The sequence below is a fragment of the Symphalangus syndactylus genome, chromosome 10 (genome assembly GCF_028878055.3).
Source record: "Symphalangus syndactylus isolate Jambi chromosome 10, NHGRI_mSymSyn1-v2.1_pri, whole genome shotgun sequence".
NCBI classification, from domain to species: Eukaryota; Metazoa; Chordata; class Mammalia; order Primates; family Hylobatidae; genus Symphalangus; species Symphalangus syndactylus.
Window position 1 is genome coordinate 49,690,881 of NC_072432.2, and position 26,046 is coordinate 49,716,926.

The 26,046-nt window shown below is 38.5% G+C and overlaps 1 protein-coding gene and 1 long non-coding RNA gene across 3 annotated transcripts in view; one reads left to right on the forward strand and one right to left on the reverse strand.

The window, feature by feature from the left end:
• The window catches only part of LOC129492138 (uncharacterized), a 44,296-nt gene extending 25,522 nt beyond the window's left edge, over positions 1-18,774 (forward strand). Inside the window, exons 3-5 of the long non-coding RNA XR_008660744.2 lie at positions 13,420-13,492; positions 14,149-14,274; positions 18,076-18,774. This is a non-coding gene — a long non-coding RNA (uncharacterized lncRNA). The remainder of the gene's footprint in view (positions 1-13,419; positions 13,493-14,148; positions 14,275-18,075) is intronic.
• HERC6 (HECT and RLD domain containing E3 ubiquitin protein ligase family member 6) overlaps positions 1-26,046 on the reverse strand; it is a 66,379-nt gene that overhangs the window by 11,577 nt on the left and 28,756 nt on the right. The window contains exons 11-17 of one of the 2 annotated variants that reach the window (XM_055297026.2): positions 25,476-25,569; positions 20,827-21,016; positions 16,263-16,417; positions 8,618-8,731; positions 7,886-7,993; positions 3,820-3,990; positions 1,261-1,404 (exon numbers count right to left, since the gene is read on the reverse strand). In XM_055297026.2, the coding sequence (XP_055153001.2) occupies positions 1,261-1,404; positions 3,820-3,990; positions 7,886-7,993; positions 8,618-8,731; positions 16,263-16,417; positions 20,827-21,016; positions 25,476-25,569 (976 nt within the window). The remainder of the gene's footprint in view (positions 1-1,260; positions 1,405-3,819; positions 3,991-7,885; positions 7,994-8,617; positions 8,732-16,262; positions 16,418-20,826; positions 21,017-25,475; positions 25,570-26,046) is intronic. The other variant, XM_055297027.2, reaches the window with a different exon arrangement.

The following is a 26,046-nucleotide window of genomic DNA, read 5'->3' on the forward strand; positions in this document are numbered from 1 at the left end:
ATTTTTAGTAGAGATGGTGTTTTGCCAGGTTGGCCAGGCTGGTCTCGAATTCCTGACCTCAAGTAATCCCCCCACCTCGGCCTCCCAAAGTGCTGGTATTACAGGCGTGAGCCACTGCACCTGGTCATGAATCACCTGTTTTTGTTTTTCTTTTTTTTTTTGAGCTGGAGTCTCAAAAAAGGGATACTGAGATTCTGCTCAGTGTCCCTTATGCGAAAGGCTTGGGACCAGCAGTGTTTCAGATCTCAGAGTTTTTCAGATTTGGAACATTTGCATAAACAATGAGATATCTTGGGGATAAGACCCAAGTCTAAATACAAAATTCATTTATATTAATAGTTCGTATACACCTTATACACAGCCTGAAGGTAATTTCAAATAATATTTTAAATAATTTTGTGCAATGAAACAAAGTTCGTATTAAATACTTATGAGTGGAATTTCCCACTTGTGGCATCATGTTGGCACTCAAAAAGTTTCCGATTTTAGAGCATTTCAGATTTTGGATTTTCAGATTACAGGATGCTCAGCATGTACTACAATTTGTTTACCTGCTCTCCTACTGATGGATATGTAGGTTGTTTCCTAAATTTTGAGAAGCAGTTATCTAAAGTGTTTTAAATTAGGACAGAAATGACTGATAGAATCCTAGAGATAATTTTTCATTCTTAAAAGCTGATTCAGCTGGGCATGGTGGCTCACACCTGTAATCCCAACACTCTGGGAGGCCGAGGCAGGTGGATCACTTGAGGTCAGGAGTTTGAGACCAGCCTGGCCAACATGGCAAAATGCTGTCTCTACTAAAAATACAAAAATTAGCCTGGTGTGACATACGCCTGTAGTCTCAGCTACTCAAGCAATCCTCCCACCTCAGCGTCTCAAAATCCTGGAATTACAGGTGTGAACCACCAGGCTGAGCCAAGCTGGACACCTTAAATATATGCAGTTTATTATATCTCAAGTATAATTTGTTAAAACCATTAAAAATGTAACGTGCAAGTGAATCACCTAAGGATCTTATAAAATACATGCTCTGATTCAGTAGGTGTAGAGTAGGGCCTCAGATTCTGCTTTTCTAACAGCTCCCCAAGTAATGCCATAGCTGCTGCTCTGTGAACATACGAGTACTACTCAAAATATGAGTAGCAAAGCTCTATATGACCTAATTTTACGCCACTATCTATGGTGTTAATGTTGCAATATATGGGGTGCCTTTTCTGTTCTGGGGAAAAAAAAAACCATAAGAAATCAAAGACTTACCTTGGCAGGAAACCACATGCAGGAACCCATTTCAGGATACATGAACATTCCATATTCTGGCTTGGTCATCTCTTCAAACATACAGTGGAAGAACTCTGAACTAACCCCTCCAGACTCAGGACAAATTTCATTAATAAATTCAACCTAAGGAAAGAGAACATAGTCCCAGATCCTGACTTAAAATACAATGTTTTGAACTTTATGGAAGTTTTAAATCTCTAACGACCATTCCTGCAGTCTCTAGAATCACATAGCGCTTACCTCCTTGTAATCTGTCTTCCCTCAGTTTGCTGCTGAGCAGTGGAGGCCATCAATCTATTTATTCTAGGATTGTTGTGTGCATCCTTTACACTGCCACATGGACCAAGTGAAGGGGGACTCTGGCAAGACTTAGCATTTACCAGTTACATTGACCAGTATCTCAAACCAAATTTTGATGTTCTTCAAACCCGTGGGCCCCTAAATTCCCTGATTATTCTATCTTCTTGTCCATCTCATCATTCAGACTTCACAAACTTGGCAGGCTCCAGTCAACAAGTATTTGGTTTCTCCTGTCTCTATTCTTATTTGGGCTTCTGCAAAACAGCCCTCCCAGTCTGCCTGGGCATGAGACCTTTGCAGGAGCCAGCAGAACAGATTGCCCATAGCTCTTAAATGAGAAATCGGCATTAACCAGTCCCTTTATTTATTTATTTATTTATTTATTTATTTATTTATTTATTTGAGATGGAGTCTCACTCTGCTGCCCAGGCTGGAGTCCAATGGCATGATCTCAGCTTACTGCAACCTCCACCTCCTGGGTTCAAGCCATTCTCCTGCCTCAGCCTCCCGAGTAGCTGAGATTACAGGCACCCACCACCGCACCCAGCTAGTTTTTGTATTTTTAGTAGAGACGGGGTTTTGCCATGTTGGGAAGTCTGGTTTCGAACTCCTGACCTCAGGTGGTAATCCGCCCACCTCGGCCCCCACAAAGTGCTGGGATTACAGGCGTGAGCCACCGCACCTGGCCCCAGTCCCTCTTTTTAAAAGCTTTCTCTACCTTTGGACTTTATGGCTATGTACTATCTTGGTTTTCCCCCAGGTCTCTAACTACTTCTTTTCTATATCCTTTTTTGGGTAATTTACTTTTATCTTTTAATGATAAGCACCACTAATTTTTGTTTCTTAGATTTTTGTTCTCTCTCTACTTTCTTTGCCTGGGAAATCTTATCTACTGCTGCTTTGATCAATAGACCATCATGTTTAAGGGCCTGCCCCACTTTCCCTTCTGAATATCTCAATAACAAATTAAGCCTACTTCTGATTTTCCTATTTCTGCTCATTTATACCAGCAAGTCTGTCCATGCCACAGTCAAGACTCACTCATGATCGGCCCTGACAACCTTGCCCTTGTTCAGAGTCTGTATTTTTTTTTGATCTGGCTTGAAGTTTGCTTTTTTTTTACCCCTTGGTCATCTCCCATAAGGGGAATATTTTTCTACTGATTTCTTTACAGTTAAGATTTAAAGAAAAATAGGTATGAAGGGAGACATACAACTAGAAAGCCTGGTTTATAAAGTAGTTTTTGTTTTCCACTGGAGTCACATGCTGGGAACATCCCTTTTTTATCTGAATCCCACTTCCCAGGTTCTGATTTCTTCTCTAACAGCCCAACTCTTCCTCTCATGGCTGACATCAAGAAAATCCACTCCCTTCTGGACAGACTCCAGCTCTTACCTACAGAGTTAGTCATTATTCTGTAGCCTCAAGAGGGCAAATAACCTGAGGTACCACACAATAAAAACCCTATAAGCACCCACAAAGGATAAAAGGAAGGATGGCTAGAATTGAAACTCATATAGTGGAAGGTCTTAAGTGATGAAACTAGAGCCAACATGTAGGAAAAGTATCCCTTCCTCTAGCAGTTTGATTGCATTATAGCCCCAATTCTTCACCCCTCTGTGATCCATGTCTTTTGCATATGACTTTACAGTTCCTCCCACTGAAGAGGCTGTGTATATTTCCCTAGCCTTTGACTTAGGTTCAGCTTTATGACTGCTTTGACTAAAGTAATGTTTGGTCTTGCTATCTTGCACCTCTGGCACTACTGTGGGAAGAACATGCTTGCTCGCCCCAGGAGGAGAATGAAAGACATAGGAAGCAGAGCTAAATTGCTCCAGCCAGGCCTCGGTCAGCCAGTCCCTAGCCAACTCCCAGACATGTACACAAACTCAGATAAAATTTGCAAAGCCACCCAGATGAGTTCAGCCTAGATCAGCAGGTCTTCCACTGAACTGCAGATCTGTAAAATAAATTATTGTCATTTTGAGCCTTTAAGTTTTGGGATGTTTCATTATGCAGCATTTTTGTAGTTATCAGTAACTAATAGTTAACTCATAGCCCAGTGTGCAATTAAGCATCCCATTGCTATTCTCTGAAGGTTAAGAGGGGAATTCTGGAAACCAAAAGATTGATAACCATAGCTGCAAATGCAGGCTTTTTAAAGAGAGCATTTATTACATCATATGAATGCATCCCTCCCACAGAAGTAAAAATGTTCAATGAGACTTTTTACCATACCACTAATACTTTGCAGAAGTCAGTGGCTTCAGCTTGACTTAATTGACGCAGAGCATCTTTAACCAGGTGACTTCGTTTGACTCTAAGTACAAATCTGGGTGATGGAGGAAATTCATCCTTTTTTTGCAGAATTGTTTCATGCATAAGCATGTATGCTTTCTCTTCTGACATCTGGAAAAATAAATTTTTTAGTTGGCTTCTCCTTTTGACCTCATAGGAATCCCAGGGATTGTTCAATACTTCCAATAAACATGTTGTGTAGTATATACTTAATCCTGCCATTGCTATAAACCCTCACATTGTAATTATTTAAGAAAACAGACAACATATCTGCCTTATGGAAGGTAAAGTGATTGTAGGACCGAAGAAACTATGGTTACCTAGGAATTGTGTACAGGAGATTAGTCAGCATGGATGAACAGCTAAGTTATTAAAAGCTATCTCAGATTATTTATTATAGTAAACATCATCCTTAAAGGCCATACCGGTATTCAACATGCTGAGACATTCATCCACCATCAGTCTTAAGACACAGAGCATTAGCACTGTAATCCTCAAGAATATAAAGACAGTATAAGAGCTCAGGGATAATGTGAGCTGTAGGAAAAAGACAGAAGACAGACTTCCTCAGAGAAGATCCACTCTTCTCTTTCCAGTAACTATGATCCATCCATGGGAACTCACTAAGAATATGCCACAGGTGGCCTCATTTTATATCTAACATTACTCCTGGTCACCCTAAATAGTACTTCTTTTTAGCTTTTCTGATCACCCTAAGCACTTCTCTTTAGCTTTTCTGAATTCTCAACATTGTCTCACTAATCTCCAATCTTGTTTCTGTTGAACTTCTTTAGATTAGAAATCTAGTGTTGGACTTGCTATCCTTGCTTTGACCTTCAACACTCCTCAAGGGCTTCGGTTACATCACAAGGACAATAAACGAGGATTTAGAACTCAAACCAATGTAGCCCTCATAGGGCCTGTCCTGAAATCGTGACAGCAAGACCAGTGGATAATAGCTATCCTACCCCAGGTTCCTAGGCTGGGTGTGTTTGCCCACATTCACTCTCTACAAGCACTTCAGATAAGTGTGCATATGGCCCTGGGGTTAGGAAATCCCTGCCCTGGGTATCTGCCACCATTATATACTAAGAAATTTGTCTGTTATTACTAGATTCTTCGCTTTTTCTTTAAGATTTTTTTTTTTAAGCACCAGATTTGTAGGGAAAAGAAACAAGTTCCATCTCTGTTCCTTTCTGGTCGTGGGTCATCACCTCCTGTGGCCCTGCAGAAGTCTGCAGGTCTGGGACATCCAGCAATACTGACTACTGAGCAACATGTTCCATGGGTCTGAGTTCCATAGGTCTGTGGCCAGCAATGTCCTCCACTGACTACAGCAGGAAGAGGTGTCTGTACCTTCCTTTACATAACCAAGAGCTGGATGGGAAACCTGCCTCTTAGCTTAATTTCCGGCTTCTCTACTCCGGTTCTCTATATATTGGTTTTACCTTTTCACATTTACACATTTGAATTGGTGATCCAGTTTGGAGCTTGCAGTTTTAACTATATCCATTATCTCTCCTTTGGAGAGCAGGATTGTAAACTCAGCTTTCCAGCTTCATTCGTAACAACTAAGAGTTTTCTTGTCCTCAGACTTTTCCTAGTCTTTCATAATGTGCAGTCTGCTCGAGTCCATTGTCCACTCAACCCTCGACTACTCACTAGCAGAATAGACAAATGACCCAGAGAGAAACATGGCTATAGGAGAAAATACCATGGAGGGAAGGTCTTGTTTAAGGGAAACTGATGGGAAAGTTAGGTTTTGAAAGGAAAGACAGTCTATTTTCTCTCTTTACCGGGGATGTTAGGAAAATAAAAACAGATGGCTCAGAAATAAAATAAGAGATGATCTGGTCAAATATATTTGCAAACATTCTGGTAATAGGCACTGATAATAGTAACTAGGCCAGGCATGGTGGCTCACGCCTGTAATCCCAGCACTTTGGGAGGCTGAGGCGGGCAGATCACCTGAGGTCAGGAGTTCGAGACCAGCCTGACCAACATGGTGAAACCCTGTCTCTACTAAAAATACAAAAATTTAGCTGGGTGTGGTGGGTGCCTGTAATCCCAGCTACTTGGGAGACTGAGGCAGGAGAATCAGTTGAACCTGGGAGGTGAAGGTTACAGTGAGCAGAGATCACACCATTGCACTCCAGCCTGGGCAACAGAGCTAGACTCCATCTCAAGATGATGATGATAATAATAATAATAATAATAATAATAATAATATAATAATAATAATAAGCTGGGTGCGGTGGCTCACGCCTGTAATCCCAGCACTTTGGGAGGCCGAGGCAGGCAGATCACTTGAGGTTGGGAGTTCGAGATCAGCCTGACCAACATGGAGAAACCCTGTCTCTACTAAAAATACAAAATTAGCCAGGCGTGGTGGCGCATGCCTGTAATCCCACCTACTTGGGAGGCTGAGGCAGGAGAATCGCTTGAATCCGGGAGGCAGAGGTTGTGGTGAGCCGAGATTGCACCACTGTACTCCAGCCTGGGCAACAAGAGCGAAACTCTGTCTCAAAGTAATAATAATAATGATAGTAACTAGAGGGACAGCCCTTACCTGTGGAATGCTACTAGCAGGATATACCTTGTCTGTCTAGGTTGCTTATTATAAATAAACCTGGAATTTATGGATTTATGGGGCATGGCACATTGGAAAATGTCATGTAAGCCATGTAATTAGCGGGAATAAAGGGAATGAATAACTGAAATGGCTTCTCTTGTGCATGTTCTATCTCAGACTTCTTATGTTTCACCCAGATGCATTCTTTGAATTAGCAATAAAAGTCAATAATGGGTATAAGTTCTGATTCCTATGAGTCTTTAAAATATAAATATCATAGATAAATGGATACAAACTTTTCATGAGGAATGACCTAGAAAACAAACCTCAGCATAAAAAAAAAGTTTGGAAAATTTGTTTTAGCATAATAAGGGGATGACATACATACTTAACTGAGAACTAAGGCTGATGGTGATAAAAGAAACAAAATAGTATGTAAATCTTATGTAAGACTAATACAACTACCAGAAAAGAAGCAGAAGGGTGAAAGTAAGTGGAAAACAAAATAAACTCATTGATTGACTCATAGACATTATTTAAGAATAAAAGAATATCAGTTGGAGCTTATAAATCAAGCTCCAACAAGCTTAAGGAGATATTTTTAATCCAAAGATTAGCACTTAAGAACACAGCAATTAAAATTGGATAGAGGAGGAGACGGAAGAGAGAAGGAAAGAACAGTTTACTGGATAGTGTCAGTGTTGTTCATGGCAGGAAAACAATAGATACATATTATATAAAGAAAGTGAGGACTAGAACATTAAATAACAATGAGAAATATAAATTAAAATCAAACAAATACCATGATTAACTCATCAAAATGGAAAAGATCACAAAACTTGATAATACTCTGCATTGCTGAGAACAGCATGTGGAAGAGGCATTTACAAACTCTATAGAGGGTAATTTGGCAACATTTGATAATTAAACGGATAGTAATTAATTATTCTACCTTCCTATGTGAATGGTCTTTAACCATTTTAGAGGAACCAAGTGCCCTGACTGATAAGGAAAAGCTCTTTTTTACCTAATTCCAGGAAATTGGAACTTTGGAAGGAATAAGATTAGAAGTATTGCCATACCACAAACCTTAATGAAAATAATGGATGAAATTATTAAATAAAAGGTTAATGAGAAACAATGAAAGAATCACGTGGTTGCCACTTGAACCACTCATGAATCTCACAGTGAACACGAGTAAGACAATCAGAAATAATGCATTGAAGTATAGGCAGGTGAAAAGACATTGGAACTGAAATTTGCTGTAAAATACTTCAGCAAAAACAGTAACAACAACAAAAGAAAAAAAGTGATAGATAAAAGTGTGGCAAAATGTTGACAATTGCTGAATCTTGGTGATGGGATTCATTATACCACTATCTCTATTTTATATATGTTTGAAATTTTTCATACTAAAAAATAGGACATACATACCTGCATCTTTATACATGAATCAGCTTGCAATAATTTAATTTTGGATAGCGAATTAAAGATAAATGGAAAATCACTGAAAATAACAGGACTGGGGGTTTCTGCACGTATCTAAAAAATAAACAGAGATAATAGTTTTGATAATTAAAAACAATTAAAAAAAACTTACTTACTTTACCTTATCGCTTTTTAGAATCTGGTTTTTGTGGTTCTTCGTTTTTTTTTGAGGCAGAATCTTGCTCTGTTGCCCAGGCTGGAGTGCAGGGGCATAAACTTGGCTCACTAAAACCTCCTTCTCTGGGCTCAAGTGATCCTCCCACCTCAGCCTCTTGAGTAGCTGGGAGTACAGATACGTGCTACCACGTATTTGTATTTTTTTGATAGAGACAGCGTTTCACCATGTTGCCCACGCTGGTCTCAAACTCCGGGGCTCAAGCAATCTGCTCACCTTGGCCTCCCAAAGTGCTGGGATTACAGGTGTGAGCCACTGCACCTGGCCTCAGAAATCTGTTTGTAAGAATCCGAATTACTTAGAAACAAAATTTTAAAAACTGCATTTGTTTTATGATTAAAATATGTTTAAGTTTTCAATGATCATCAAATTTAGCAAATTTATCATTGCAATTAAAAAAATTTCAAATCCAGATTTATCAAAGGAGTACCTTTACAGATACTACAGTAATGTGTCCTCCTTTAAAATATGAACATTTTCAGAAGTAAAAATGTTATTCTTACCAGGTGGTTATCCCGAAAGAGCTGTCTTTTTCTATCTGTATAAAAGTTTAATAAGTCGGAGAGTTCATTTATGTTGAAAGTATTTTCTGGTAGTCGACAGTTAGCTTTGTTTACCTTAAAGAGAATATGACCTGTGAATTTCATTTTCTATCAATAAGTGATTTAATCTATGATATATAGATATATATATGGCTGTTATACAGATAATAATAAGAAAGCTCTCTAAACTGAAAACATTTGTCAGTGATGAAGTAGAGTTCTATAAAGTTTCCATTTTCTGAGCTATAATTTCCTTAATTTTCATGAAGAAATGTCAAAGATAAGACGCTGACAGTGTGGATTAGTAAACTAATTTTTAGGGCATAGATTTACTGGAAATAGTTTCTAGATTTTGAGAATAAAAGCACCATAAAAATCCAAGGTACTTTTAACAAATTCAGCACTTTGTTCCTTAATTAATAAATACTAACTTGGCACACACTATTTTTGTCAAGCACGTGACAAATCTTTAGATTAAAATGTCCTGTCTTACACAAATGAATGTGGATCTATTCCCATAAAACTGTATTTGCAAAAACAGGAGACTGCCCTTGGGTGTAGATTGACAATCTGGGGTCTAGTAGGTAAAAACAACAAGTTACCAGGCATTTAGGATACAGTTTCTGATTGGGGAAAGACTTAAGAGGTTCAAGAAGGCTTCCTAGAGGAAGCATCAATGATCTAAATGATCTAAATGCCTCCATCACAAAAATTAATACAAATGATAGAAGGTGGGAAATAAGAAATTTAAGAACATAAATTAAGGAAATAAAAAACAAATATACAGGAGCAAGATCAACAAATGAAAAGACTGCTTCTTTAAAAAAGAAAAAACAACTTCCTGGTAAGACTTAAAAAAAAAAAACAGTATCAAGAATGAAAAATGGGGCGAAACTACAGATTATGATGAGATTAAAAAGATAAAAATAGATGGTGCTGGGAAAACTGGCTAGCCATATGTAGAAAGCTGAAACTGGATCCCTTCCTTACACCTTATACAAAAATTAATTCAAGATGGATTAAAGACTTAAATGTTAGACCTAAAACCATTAAAACCCTAGAAGAAAACCTAGGCAATACCATTCAGGGCATAGGCGTGGGCAAGGACTTCATGTCTAAAACACCAAAAGCAATGGCAACAAAAGCCAAAATTGACAAATGGGATCTAATTAAACTAAAGAGCTTCTGCACAGCAAAAGAAACTACCATTAGAGTGAACAGGCAACCTACAGAATGGGAGAAAATTTTTGCAACCTACTCATCTGACAAAGGGCTAATATCCAGAATCTACAATGAACTCAAACAAATGTACAAGGAAAAAACAAACAACCCCATCAAAAAGTGGGCAAAGGACATGAACAGACACTTCTCAAAAGAAGACATTTATGCAGCCAAAAAACATATGAAAAAATGCTCATCATCACTGGCCATCAGAGAAATGCAAATCAAAACCACAGTGAGATACCATCTCATACCAGTTAGAATGGCCATCATTCAAAAGTCAGGAAACAACAGGTGCTGGAGAGGATGTGGAGAAATAGGAACAATTTTACACTGTTGGTGGGACTGTAAACTAGTTCAACCATTGTGGAAGTCAGTGTGGCGATTCCTCAGGGATCTAGAACTAGAAATACCATTTGACCCAGCCATCCCATTACTGGGTATATACCCAAAGGACTATAAATCATGCTGCTATAAAGACACACACACACTTATGTTTATTGCGGCACTATTCACAATAGCAAAGACTTGGAACCAACCCAAATGTCCAACAACGATAGACTGGATTAAGAAAATGTGGCACATATACACCATGGGATACTATGCAGCCATAAAAAATGATGAGTTCATGTCCTTTGTACGGACATGGATGAAACTGGAAAACATCATTCTCAGTAAACTATCGCAAGGACAAAAAACCAAACACCGCATGTTCTCACTCATAGGTGGGAATTGAACAATGAGAACTCATGGACACAAGAAGGGGAACATCACACTCTGGGGACTGTTGTGGGGTGGGGGGAAGGGGGAGGGACAGCATTAGGAGATATACCTAATGCTAAATGACGAGTTAATGGGTGCAGCAAAACAACATGGCACATGGATACATATGTAACAAACCTGCACATTGTGCACATGTACCCTAAAACCTAAAGTATAATAAAAAAAAATTTTCATTATGATAAACAAACAAACAAAAAAAAGATAAAAATAGGACATTTGAAAACTTAGATGAAGAGACAAATCCTGGGGAAATACCCAGCAATACAAGAAAAAAATAGAAAATCTCAATAATCCTGCAGCTGTTAAATAAATTAAACCCATAATTTAAAAAACTTTCGACAAAGAAATTTCCAGACCCAAAAGGTTTATAGATTAGTTCTACCTATCATTTAAGGAAAATGCTAGTATTACACAATCTTTTACATAAAATAGAAAAAGAATATTCCCCAAATAATTTCATGAGATTAGCATTACCTGGTCCAGAAACCTCACAGGGGCATTATGAGAAAGTAAAATAACAAACCAGTCTCACTCATGAATATAGATGCAAATATGATAAGCAAAATATCAGCAAATGGAATCTTTTAAATCTATAACACATTATGAACAGGCTGTGTTACTTCAAGTAGATAAGGTTAAAACAGCTGAAAACCCATCTGTATATTTTGCCATTGTAAGCAGAAAAAGCATTTAATAAAATTCAACATCCATTCATGATCTAAAAAAACAAAGCCCTCAGCAAACTAGAAATAGAATGAAGTTGCCTTAACCTTTTAAAAACGTATCTACAAAAATCCCACAGCAAAACATAAAACTGGATGTTAAGGTTTTCCCTTTGAGATCAGAATAAGGTTATAAAACATTATACTGGATGTCCTAGCCAATGAAATAAGTAAAGAAAAATAAATAGGAACAAAACTGTTATTATTTCAAGTTATATGATTCTATACAGAGAAAATCCGAAGGAGTCAAGAGATTAGTTTTAGTAGGTAAATTTAACAAGATTGTTAAAAAACAAGCTTAATGTATAAAAATTACTGCATTTCTATACATCAATGACAGTTAAAAATTTAAGAGGAAAAAGTAGATGAATTTATCATCAAAATAAAAAACATTTGTGCATAAACACACCATGGTGAAAGTGAAAAAACAACACATGGGAAAATATTAGCAAATCGTATATCTGATAAGGGACTTATAACTGTATGTAAAGCACTCTTATGACTCAATAATAAAAAGACTAATAAACTAATTTAAAAATGGACAAAAGACCTAAATAAACATTTCTCAGAATAAGATACAGAAATGGGCAATAAGCATATGAAAAGCTCAACATCATTAGCCATCAAGGAAATACAAGTCAAAATCACAAGGAGATATCGTTTCCCACTCACTAGGATGACTGTAATCCAAATGACAGATAATAACAAGTGTTGGCAAGAATGTGGAAAAGTGGTCGGGTGCGGTGGCTTATGCCTGTAATCCTAGCATTTTGAAAGACTGAGGTGGGTGGAATAATTGAGGTCAGGAGTTCGGGACCAGTCTGGCCAACATGGTAAAACCTGGTCTCTACAAAAATGCAAAAATTAGCCGGGCATGGGGTGTACACCTGTAATGCCAGCTACTTGGGAGGCTAAGGCAGGAGAATCGCTTGAACCTGGGAGGTGGAGGTGGCAGTGAGCCAAGATCGTGCCACTGCATTCCAGCCTGGGCAACAGAGCAAGAATCCGTCTCAAAAAACAAAACAAAACAAAAAAAAGAATGTAGAAAAACTAGAACTGTCATACATTGCTGGTGGTAATACAAAATAGTGTAGCTGCTTTGGAAAATAGTCTGCTGGTTCCTCACAAGATTCAACTAGAGTTGCCATATGACCCAGCAATCCCACTCTTGGGTATATACAGGAAATGAAAACGTCTACACAAAAATTTGTACAGACATTTAAATAGCGGCATTATTCATAATAGCCAAAGAGTGGAAATAACCAAATATCCATCAATTGAGGAAGGGATATATAAAATGTGGTATTTCATACAACGCATTATATTATTCATCAATAAAAAAGAATGAAGTACTCATACATACTCCAACATAGATGAACCTTGAAAACATTATGCTAAGTGAAAAAAGCTAGTTACAAAAGACTACATAATGTGTGATTCCATTTACATAAAATGTCCAGAATAGGCAAATCTGTAGAGACAGAAAGTAGATTAGTGATTGCCTAGGGCTGGAGTGAGAGTAAGGGGATGGGAGTTGAGGGGGAATGGGGAATGGGGAGTGACTGCCAATGGGTATAGGGCTTCTTTTTGGGTGATAAAAATATTGTAAAGTTGATTGTGGTAAAGTTTATACAACTCCATGAATATACTAAAAAGTATTACATTGCACATTTTATTTATTTATTTTTATTTAAAAAAAAAATAGAGACAAAGTCTCACTATGTTGCCCAGGCTGGTCTCGAACTCCTGAGCTCAAGCAATCTTTCCACCCCAGCTTCCCAAAGTGCTGGGATTACAGGCATGACATTGTATATTTTAAATGAGAGAACTATATCTCAATAAAGCTGTTTTAAAAAGATACATAACCACATAAAATATCAAGTACTCACGATTTAGCTAATGAAAGACTGCAAGACTTCTACATAGAACACTATAACATATTATTGTAAGAAACTGCAGAATTAAACAGAGAGCTATGTCATGATCAGACTTAGAAGACTCAGTAAAGTTGTCATTCTCTCTCCAATTGTTCTATAGATTCATTTCACTACCAGGTCAAAGACACAATCAAAAGCCTGACAAATGGAATTTGTGGAATTGGAACGAAAAGGTAATTCTAAAGTTAATATTTAAGTTTAACAATAATACTGAAGGAGAAGATAAAAGTTGAAACTTACTCTATCACATATCAATATTTATTATAAAGATACAGTAACTTGTATGGTGTTGTACGGGTACAAGGATAGATTAACAGCCAAATGAATACTTGATTTTCAACACAAGGAGTACTACAAAGCACCAAGGAAAGAGATGTATTTTATTAAGAAGTAAATTTAACCTAGAAAGAAAACGAAAGTTAGCGTAAGAAACAGTGCCCTGCTCTGACACCCTATATAAAGAGAGAATGAAACCCAAAAAGAAAAAAGCCGAGAGAGAGAGAGAGAGAGGAGAGGGAGAGGGAGAGGAGAAGAGAGAGGATTGATGACAATGTTTGAGGGAGAGGGAGAGGGAGAGGGGAAGGGAGAGGATTGATGACAATGTTTGGGTCCTAGGATATACGTCTGAAGTTAGCATGACCTAATATTATGCTTTCTCCATCATAACATTAGTAAAACAAATATGGTCTTCCAATTGTCCACAATACTAAAGACCATTCCAGAACCGAGACCAAATATTATGTTTATTAATTGCAGCTTAAGACAGTAAATTACAGTGTAATGGTCTTAATTACTAATTCATTATTAATTAAATAGCTTCTCTTCCTAGGCACAAGAACATCAAATCATAAATCCTTCGAGTATCAGCAATGACATCACTTAAGAGTTTCTCAGAATCTTAGGCACCACCCCAGGCCTACTGGATCAGAATCTGAATTTTTTAACAAGATCTCAGGTAACTTGCATGCATATTAAAGTTTGAGAAGTGCTGCCCTAGGTGCCTTAGACATTAGTGCTCATTACTCTGGTCTACATCTCTGGAATTTAAGAGCTCTTCTGTGAATCACTGATCACTGTGAATTCAGACACTCATCTGTAACAAGGTTGTGTCAATCTTTAGATCTAGTCAAGAGTCCAGTCTGATTTCTCTTTATTGGGACTACCACCCAAAGCAGAATGAGGATGATGTAACCAGGCCCAGTGACTTCTGGATACCACTGACTCTAGGTAACTCTACTAAAACAGACTTTGCATTCTTGGTGACCCTAATGTTGACACAGCCATAGAGAACGTGCACACCAATTCCTAATGGCCTCATTTGATACTTCTACAGTGGGATTTAGCAAATATTCTGATATAGACAGACTGAGTTGATATAACAGTATCCGTTGGGCCCTTTCTTTGTTCTGGCCATAGTCCTCGGTGAACTTTTCTTCCTTTCTATTTAATTTTTACTAAGTTACAAATAAAACATATATGTTTCATTTATAATCACATATCTGGGCTGGGCACAGTGGCTCATGCCTATAATCCCAGCGCTTTGGGAGGCGAGGCAGGCGGATCACTTGAGGTCAGGAGTTCGAGACCAGCCTGGCCAACATGGTGAAACCCCATCTCTATTAAACATACAAAAATTAGCCAGGTGTGGTGGCAGGTGCCTGTAATCCCAGCTATTCGGGAGGCTGAGGCAGGTGAATCACTTGAACCCAGGAGGCAGAGGTTGCAGTGAGCCAAGATCATACCACTGCACTCCAGCCTGGGCAACAGAGCTAGAGTCTGTCTCAAACAAACAAACAAACAAATCATACATGTGTAGTGTGATGGGTCCCTCACCAAGTTACTTAAGGGTTTTTATCCAGTGCCTTAACCCTGAAGGCCAGGCAATGAGCCAAGGCCACGGTGCCCAGCTGAGGAACAGGTGTCCCTGAGAACCCAAACATCCTGGAGAGTATCTGAGAACCTACCAAGAAAAACATTCTCATGGCTCAAACACTGTAGCTCTTTGAGCCAGAAAATTCACTTAAAAGCAGTTTAGAGATGGGAGGCAGCACAGATCGCTAGAGCTGTCCTGTTGCCGTCCAGGAGTCCAGGAGTGCCCTGTATGTAAGTCCTAATAGATACATCTACTCATCAAGCTGGGCTTGTCCTAGTCATTTTTTGGTCTTTTTGCTTGCTCCTAGTTTGAGGGAGGGTTTTTCTATGTGATTCTGGTTTTTTTTTCTTACAACATACATTGACTAAGTGCATAAGTCTTAAATGTGCAGCTTGGTGAGCTTTTTACACACATACTCACTTGGGTAAGTACTGTCCAGGTGAAGACATGGAACATTTCTAGCAGGCCCCAGGATGTTCCCCTGTGCTCCTTCCAAGCCAATTGCCCTTCCCAAGAGGTAACACCATTCTGCTTTCTGTCATTATAGATTAGCTCTGCTTGTTTTTAAAATTCTTATAAAAGAAGACATGGAGTGTAATTTTTGGTGTGTTTTTTGCTCATCACTGTGTTGATGAGATTCATCCATGTTGTTGTATGTTGTTACATGTAGCAGTATCTTCGGTGTACTTTTTTTTTTTTTTTTTAAGAAATGTGGTTTTGCTCTGTCACCCAGGCTGGGGTACAGTGGCACAATCATAGCTCACTGCAGCCTCAAATTCCTGGCTCAAGCCATCCTCCCACCTCAGCTTCCAGAGTAGCTAGAATTACAAGCACAGTGTACTTTTTCTTAATGAAAGAAGTCCATTACAAAACATCTTAAGTCCTCCTAAAGTTTCTCAACTTTTAAATCCCTAATTATTTTATGCCAAACATTTCCCTTTTCTATATTCCTTTAAAAAAATTTGACTCCTCATGATTTTTATTTGACTTCTTAGAAGTCCAATTGGTTGAGACTTAAGGGATTTTGATTAAATAAAATAGTACATACATTCCTTTAGAATAACCCTTACCTTATGCAGTTCTTTCATCATTCCTAAAAGAGCTTTAACATTACAGTGATCCTGTTCGATTTCAGTCCAATGAAGCAGCTGAGAGATGACGGCTGCTTTAAGCATCTGGATCAGCGGGTTCAGAGAAGATTCTTGCAAAAATGCCCAGCACTTCTCTGGGGGTGTAAAATTAGCCATGATAAATATGTTTTTCCTACCATCCCCCAAATCTCTGTTTCTAGTGGGTTCTTTAATTTAAGTAAGAAATAGATAATATTTTACATTTCTGATGGCATAATTTATTAATATCTTTTTTAAGTATATCCTGCACAACAGTTACTGCTCACAGATGTGGAAATTTTTTTCCCTTATTAAGTATCATTAGAATTTTAAAAAGCTCAAATTCAGGATTTGAAGAAATTGGTTAATGGCTCACATTTATGCTTAATTGATTGACTTCATGATTTTCAAACTGACAATTGTATAGGGTATCTGTAAAGTCTGAAAACACACATAGGTGAATACACAAACATGTACAATGGCATCAAGGGCATTTTTAATCTGTAAAAAATGAAAACATATTATATATGTTTTTGGATTTTATGAACATCTGGTACATGGCCATGTACTTTTTAAAATAGCCAATAATTATATTTTAATATTATTGGATTGCAACATGGATTTGGAATGTGGAACCTTTAAATTCTCAGAACAACTCTCAGAAAACAAATCAATTTGATGTTAAAATACATTATCAAGCAAATGTAATTAAAACAGTATTACCCAGATATATGAAAAGCAAACACATAGAGATTCCATAAGTAGACTCAAATACACACGAAACCTTAATACATAATAAATGCGGCATTGCATATTAGTGGGAATGAAAAAGAATCAATAAATATGTGGGGAAAACTGGAAACTGATCTAGAAAAAATAGTGTTTAATCAAGATAAACTTCATATGGATCAAATATTTAAATATAAAAATAAAATAATAAAAATTACAGTAGGAGGATGGGAATTATTTTAGTTATAAATTATTTTTGAAGTATGACCCCAAATCCAGAAACCATAGAATAAAATATTAATATAGTAGGCTACATTAAAATTTTTTAGGCCGGGCGCGGTGGCTCAAGCCTGTAATCCCAGCACTTTGGGAGGCCGAGGCGGGTGGATCACGAGGTCAGGAGATCGAGACCATCCTGGCTAACATGGTGAAACCCCGTCTCTACTAAAAAATACAAAAAATTAGCTGGGCGTGGTGGCAGGCGCCTGTAGTCCCAGCTACTCAGAGAGGCTGAGGCAGGAGAATGGCTTGAACCCAGGAGGCGGAGCTTGCAGTGAGCCGAGATTGTGCCACTGCACTCCAGCCTGGGCGACACAGTGAGACTCCGTCTCAAAAAAAAAAAAAAAAAAAAAATTTTAAAAATAATTCTGCATAGCAAAAATACCACAAAGTAAAAAAATTTTTTTAATAGCCTAAATACTTGCAATTCATATTATTGATAAAGGATTAATTGCCTTCATAATTAAAAAGCTCCTAAAACAGAAAAATACTAACAACCAATGGGAAAAGAGCAAAGAAGGAAGAACAATAGCAAAACCGCTCTCACAGGGTTAATGGGAATTATAAGCTAGGCTTTATGCAGAATTATGGTTATTGACGAGGTCAATTGACTAGGGTGTGCTGGTGCACTTCAACCCACTTCCCTGAGCTGATAACTAACCCAGAGTCACACGGCACACTGAGCACCTGCTCTCCCATTGTTCCTACAGATAAAATCTCTGACACTGGACCTTTGTACCCAATAATTATTTAAGGCATTTTTCAGATCCTGAATTCCAGCGGAATGGCTGACACCAACTGGTCTGAAGACCCTCACCAAGGAACCAACTCAGCACAGGAATGCAGTTTCTTCATCTCCCCATCCCTGACTTCACCCCTCACTTGTCAACTAATCAGTGATCACCACACTTTAGGCCATCACCTGTGTCCAGACCCCTTAAAAATCCCATCCACAAACCTCTTGAAGAGGCGTATTTGAGGTTTCCTCTCATCTTCTCATTTGGTTGCCCTACAGTTATTAAACTCTTTCTCTGCTGCAACTCCTACTGTTTCAGCGTATTGGTCTGTTACTGTGCAACAGGAAATCAGACCTGGTGGTCCTATAATAAGAGTTCACAGAATATGATATACAAAGTGATCTGTGATATACAAAAACCAGCACAATCTCACTCTTAATAAGAAAAATTCAACTTAAAATTAAAAGGTTTTTTTCCTCAGAATGGCAAAGATCAAAGTTTGATAACATGGTTGGAAAGTATGCAGACCAATATTCTCATATTCATTGATGAAGTGTAAATTGATACATCTTTTGTCAGTACGGACAGGTTTCCCAACTCTAGGGGTGAAATTTTTACAGACTACAGTGTGAATGACAACCACTTCAAATTGGGTGACATGATGACCCTGACTCTGTGGAGGGTCATTTGGCAAAATATCTCAAAATAAAAATGTACATACAATTTGACTCAGTGATTTTGCTTTCTGGAATGTTTCCTGCATGTCTGAATTTATATATGTACAATGAAATGCTTCACAATAGAACATTCTTCAGCCATTAAATAGAATGAGGCAGTTCTATGGATTCTCTGTTGGAATGATCTCCGTGATATCCTGTTTAGTGGGAGAAAGCAAGTTGTGGACGAGGAACTTTAATAGTTTGCTACCATTAAAAACAGAAATAATACATTTGTATGTTTCTATATATAGAATATCTTTCAAACGTTACACGAGAAACTAGAACGTGTAGCCACTTCTGGGAGGGGAACTGGGTGGCTTACATTTCATTGTACATATCCTCTGTACCTTTTCTTTGAGATAGGGTCTTGCTCTGTCACCCAGGCTGGAGTGCAGTGGTATGCTGATAGCTTACTGCAGCTGTCAGAGGCATGTGAACCAGAGCAACTCCATCTTGAATAGGAGCTGGGTAAAATAAGGCTGAGACCTACTGGGCTACAATCCCAGACAGTTAGGCATTCTAGATGATAGAATGAGATCGGAGGTCAGCACAAGATACAGGTCATAAAGACCTTGATGATAAAACAGCTTGCAGTAAAGAAGCCGGCTAGAATCCACCAAAACCAAGACGGCAATGAGAGTGACCTCTGGTCGTCCTCACTGCTATACTTTCACCAGCACCGTGACAGTTTACAAATGCCATGGCAATGCCAGGAAGTTACCCTATATGATCTAAAAAGGGGAGGTATGAATAATCTACCCCTTGCTCAGCACATAATCAAGAAATAACCATAAAAATGGGCAACCAGCAGCCCCGAGGGGCTGCTCTGCTCTGCCTATGGGGTAGCCATTTTTTATTCTTCTACTTTCTTAATAAACTTACTTTCACTTTATAGACGCTCCCTGGATTATTTCTTGTGTGAGATCTAAGAACCCTTGTTTAGGGTCTGGATTGGGACCCCTTTCCAGTAATACAGCCTTAAACTCCTGGGCTCAAGTGATCCTCCTGCCTTAGCTTCCAAGTAGCTGGGACCACAGGTGTGTGCCACCATGCATGGCTGATTAAAAAAAAAAAAAATTGGTAGAGACGGGGTCTCACTATGTTGCCCAGGCTGCCCTCGACCCCCTGGGCTCAAAAGATTCTCTCACCTTGGCCTCCCAAAATGCTAGGATTAAGGTGTAAGCCACAATGCCTGGCCCTCTGTACCTCTTAAGTGAAGGAGCCCAGGGAAATTTGCCCCAAAATATGGCACCCTGGTATGCTGATTATTTTAAGTTAAAGGCCCTTGAAAGTCAGCAGATGCTGGAAAAGGCTTTTCTCTGACACTCCCTTATCTACCTTAAGACTGGACCCACTACAGAGAAGAGAACTGCCTTTCATGCCATCTCTGAAATTACATTATCTGTCACAGAGAAGACGACTGAGGAATGTAACCACACCTAGATGTACTTTTTCAAAAGATAATGCCTGCCTCTCAGGCTCATTCCAATTCCAAGGAGAATCATTTACAAGTTAATTTCTGTTTCCTGGGTCCACTCATGCTCCCTAATAGTCATTTACTACTTCTTAAAAGAATTGTCTACATTCCCTACCTCCCCTCTCCTCTATGTAGAAGGGTATATGAACATCTGTACCCCATTGGGTTATTGGGTAATCGCTGAACTTTCAATATATGCTAAAAGCTATAAAAGGACATAATACAGTACTGAATAAAGTAAATAATAATAATACAAAGTTTAACATTTGTTTTTCATCATCTGGTCAAAATGTCAAAAGTTTCAAAATGAGCAAAAAATTTTAAAGTATGGATTTATCTTGATTGAATACTTTATAGCTACCAAACTCTGATGTCAAAGCCACATCCAAGTCTAAAAACTACACCTGCTTTGTATGATAAAACTAATAATTATAATAGCTTTAGATTATTAATCTTTTCAATAATTCACACGCCATGTTCTCAAATACTTGTCTATTTTGAAATCTTTTGTTCAAAATTTGCTACAACGTCTACTTCAGAGAGTGACTCTATATTGAGTACAGATAAAGTGACATAAAACTTACTTAGGACTTGCAAAGATTGTTTACTCATTTCACACACAGCCTTTGCAAATGGAACCACCAGGTTCTTCCAGTTCTTAGAATCACACATCACAGGACATTCTGGGAGCAGGAGGAAAATTGCTAAGGCTTCTTGGTGTGGAGAACGGCATGGAAGAGCTCTGAGCAGATCATCCTCGAGACACGTAGTTATCTGTGGTCAAAATAGGATCAGGGAATAGACCCAGGATATATTAGATACAGAGGATTGTGAGAAGCAAGCTATGAAATTAAGGGTTTCACTCCACCATGTTCCAATTAGAATAATCACTTAGCCATTCTGAAACCTATTGATGAGACTCCATCACTCCTTCCATCCCAAATGCCCCGATATAGTACATGAGAGCTATCCTCCTCATTTTATATCAGGCTCCATGAAGAAAATAAAGTGAAATCCCATGAGCATGGGTATACTGGGTGAATCATGGATTCAAAACGAATACAAAGCCCTTCAAAAGCAATGTTGTATGCAGGTCACACTAGTATCCCTCCTTCTAGAAGGAAGAGCTGTCCCCGCCCCTTCACACAATATCCATTTCTTTCTTTCTGTTTTCTCATGTATCAGTAGAAAAATTTGCAGAGAAAAATAGCTCTAAATTTTTATATTATTTATTTCATCCAGAGGTAAAGTTTTACCTCGGAGTGTAGTGGCTCAATTATAGCTGGAGTGCAGTGGCTCAATCATAGCTCACTGCAGCCTCAAGCTCCTGGGTTCAGGCAATCCTCCCACCTCAGACTCCTGAGTGGAGTGCACTGCCACAGCCAGCCCATTTTAGAAAATTATTTGTAGAGATGGAGTCTCACTATGTTGCCCTGGCCAGTCTCAAACTCTTGGGCTCGGGTGATTCTCCCACCTCGGCCTCCCAAAGTACTAGGATTACAGGCATGAGCCAATGTACCTGGCCCAGAAGTAAACTTTTAAAATAGGACATATATAAAAATATATTAGTGGGAATAAACTTGTATGGTATTCTTTATATTTGAACATTCATTGAGTACTTACAATGTGTCAGGTGATCTCATGTAAATCATTTTATTTAATCTTACTGATAATCCTGTAAGGTAATTTTTGCTTTATTTGTTTTTTACCTTGTTTTTACAGATGAGCAAGGAGAGACTCAGAGGAAGTTAGCGGAAAGAGGTTACTCAATTAGAAAGTGACCATGGCACTACCATAGTAGTAAAATCTACCATGGCAGAGAAAATGCCATATGTTTACCTTGCCAGTCATTTTTTTTTTCCTCCTGGGTTTATAGGAAGACGGCAGCCCCTGGCTCCTCTGCAGTTAGGCAGGGCCATGTGACTGAGTCCCAGCTCACCAATGTGGGAGAAAGTGATGTGTGACACATAAAGCCCAGGCCACTGAAGCCTCTCATGGCAACTTCCATACTCACTTCCCTCATCTGCTAGCCAACCCAAAAGATTGAGTGGAGGATTTTACAGCCCCAGGGCCTAGAGATGCTGGAAAGAAGCCTGAGTCAGCCCTGAATGAACGTGTGCAAAGGTGCCTCTGACCTCCAACCTTCGTTGGACTAGGATGTTGGAAAATATTGTGTTAAGCTACTGAGATTTCAAAGTTGTTTGTTATAGCAGCTAGCTGTATTTACTCTACCTGATAGATCTATGTTCTGTAATTACAGTGTTTGCCTCTCATGTCATAAGGGTAAATAAGTGATATATGCCACAATAAACTGTGATGTACTATATATTGTTTTCATTACATTAAAATTCTTAAAATTTGCTTTTTCACATGTCTAGCAGAATATGATTTCTGTGGAATGCCAGTAGGTGTTATGCTAGAAAATAGCATCACAATGTCAAATAACTCCAAGAAAAATAGGGTCAAAAGAGATTTCTTTTAGTGTATGATGTCATAGAATCTTTGATTTCCTAATGTGCATATCATGACTCCATAATAGTAGGGAGTGTTCCCAGAGCTTTTTCATTAAGAACCCTTTTTTATGGGTTTTTTTTTTTAATAAAACTAATGTCCCTTGGAACTCACATCGGGAACAGCACCCCAAATTATCTCCCATATCACCTAAATTCATTTAAGAAATATACTTCATAATATTTGCTATTATCCTTCATCTTGAAAATGAAAATATTGTATCTACTACACATTAAGGAACACTTTCCCCCTTTCCCTTCCAAGTATAAGGACCCACTCAGACCCATCAAAATGGTATAAAGATTATTTTACTAACTGAAGACATTTGAGATGCCTTTTTGGAGCTTCTTTTATCTAACTAATGCAGAGCTCTTCTAGTATGAAGCTCTTGTACATCCCCCATTGAGGAGCTACACTGCTAAAAAGGAGACCAATCATTCAGACCACTTGCATGTGGATGAGAAAATGCATAAACCAACATTCTCACAAACTGTCATACCTTCCATTTGTCTCCATAAAATCCCATTTGTTCTTCCCATAGGAGCCCTTTCTCCCTTCTCCCTTTCCTCCATTAAGTTGGTTTATAAATTCTTATCCTTAGCTGTTCAGGAGCCTCTTCATCTGAATGCTCCACATGCAAGTGTACAAAACTTGTTTTTTTCCTCCTGTGCTATAGGCTAAATGTGTTCCCCAAAATTCATATGTTAAAATCCTAACCCCCAATATGATAGTATTAAGAGGTGGGGCCTTTGGTAGGTAATTAGGTCATACGATTGGAGCTCTCATGAATGGGATTAGTGCCCTTACAAAAGAGACCCCAGAGAGATTTCTTGCCCTTTTTGCTGTGAAAGGAAAATAAATCTTGGGGCCTCAAAATCACTAAGCTAAAGAGAAAAGTCAAGCTGGGAACTGCTAGTGCAAACCTGCCTCCCATTCTATTCAAAGTCTCCTTTCTGTTCACTGAGATAGATGCATATCTGATGCCTCTTTTGGAGAGGCTAATCAGAAACTCAAAAGCATGCAACCACTTTTCTCTCATCTACCTAAGACCTGGAAGGCCCCTCCCTGCTTTGAGTTGTCCCGCCTTTCCAGACCAAACCAATGTTCATCTTATATATGTGGATTAATGTGTCCTGTCTCCCGAAAATGTATAAAACCAAACTGTGCTCCGACCACCTTGGGCACATGTCGTCAGGACCTCCTGAGGCTGTGTCACAGGCGTGCGTCCTCAACCTTGGCAAAATACACTTTCTAAATTAACTGAGACCTGTCTTAGATATTCGGGGTTCACACTGCCATGTGAGGACATTGAAAATATGGTCATCTAGGAACCAAGAAGTGGGCCCTCACCAGACACCAAACCTGATGGTGCCTTGATCTTAGACTTCCCAGCCTCCAGAACTGTGAGAAATAAATGTCTGTTGTTTAAGCTACCCAGTCTACAGCATCCTGAGCACTAAGAGATTCTGTTAATTATTAATTTTCAGTGACCCCTTCTGCCAACTCAAACCTGAGTCAGTAGAGGAAAAGAAAGTTTTCTTCCCAATACAACCCAGAATCACACAATATTAAACTGGAATAGATTTTAAAGATGAATTCAACAGGTAAAGAAAATGTGATTCAAAGAGAAAGGATGAAGTAATAACAGAGATTCATCTCAAATAGATGTGAGTTTCATCTCAGAACAGAGAAGTGGCTTTTCAGTTGATCAGTCCAGGATAAGGTTATCCTGCTTCCCAAATCAATACTCTTTTCCTATATCATGCTAGAGATTATCCACCTCTCATGCATTGCTCTGATTATATTGAAAATAAAAATATTGTATCTATTGTACATTTAAGGATTCAATAAGAAAATAAATGTCAGCACCTAATAAAGTACCTGGAATATAGTAATTTCATAATGAACACTAGCCCCCTCTTCCAGCCCCAATCATAAAACCACCTTTGCAACAGTACGACAGTAAGAGAAATCTGACATGGTTGACTCTGTCTTGCTTCCAGCCTCACAGGTTGGCTGTCTTTTCTCATTCTTGGGCATGAGCCAAGCTAACTTTGGGAGAAATTTAGTTTATAGTTTAAATGATAATACTCTGTCCCCAAAACTGAGTTGTTCTTGTAAAACTAAAGAAAGTCCACCAAGTTAGGAGGATGACGGGATTGAATTCTAAATAATTATCAGCCATTATTCTGGAGGTCATAAGATTTGCAACTTCCCCAATTACTCTTGCAAATAACATCATTATTTTAGAACTTAAGATTGTCCTTTTGAGATGTCTTTTCAGGTTTTTGCATTTCTGACAACTGGATGGTCCCACCTGGACCCATCAGCCAGTCCTGTGGCCCCCACCCAGGAACTGACTCAGCACAAGAGGACAGTTTCTATTCCCTATGATTTCATCTCTCAGCCAGTCAGCATGCCCCCTACCCTAGCCCCCTGCCCACCAAACTGTCTTTGAAAAGCCCCTAAGCTATGAGCCTGAGCCTTCAAGGAGACTGATTTGAGTAATAATTCTATCTCCTACATGGCATGGCTAGCCTCATGTCAATTAAATTCTTTCTTTACTACAATGTCATAGTCTCAGTGGGTCGATTTTTGTTTCTGCAGTGGGCAGGAAGAACCCATCAGGCAATTACAATCATAGTCCCATCTCACCCAGCTTCCAACAAAAATAAACTGCAATCGTATTTGTTCTATATCTTTAGTAAGTATTGGCTATTACCATGGAAGAAATCCATTCCTTTTTTGTTAACTTCTTGAAGGTATCTCTTGCCATTTCTAAGTCCACATCAACGGAAGTCATTTCTCCAGTTCCTCTTTGGATATAAGAAATGCAAGAAACCATATAAACATAAGGAAAGGGATATTTCTAAAGTTCATATGTCATTTGTTGTTTTATTACATATAAGATACAAACCTTTTTCTTAAAGCTTGCCTCCTTTCAAAAAAATGTACAATTTATGTTCTCCTTGTTAAAAGACAGTAGATAACAATTTATTATCTCTGTAGTGGCTACATCAAGTTTGGGCTGCCATATTAACAAAATTTTACTTGCTGAATCTGACAATGGAAACCCGCTGCCCCCATGCTCAGTTTGCACACTAAGAACTAGAACTACCTACCCCCCATCCTCCTTACCATTCATATTTACAGAACTTTGCAATTCCACTGTTTTTATTAGAATGACTTTACTTTTCCAGGAAACTTTTGCCCAGGCAAATGGCAATTGTTCATCACGGGAACTTCTTGAAAGACCCATTTAACTCTTCAATGGAGAGCATCAACAGTTTGTG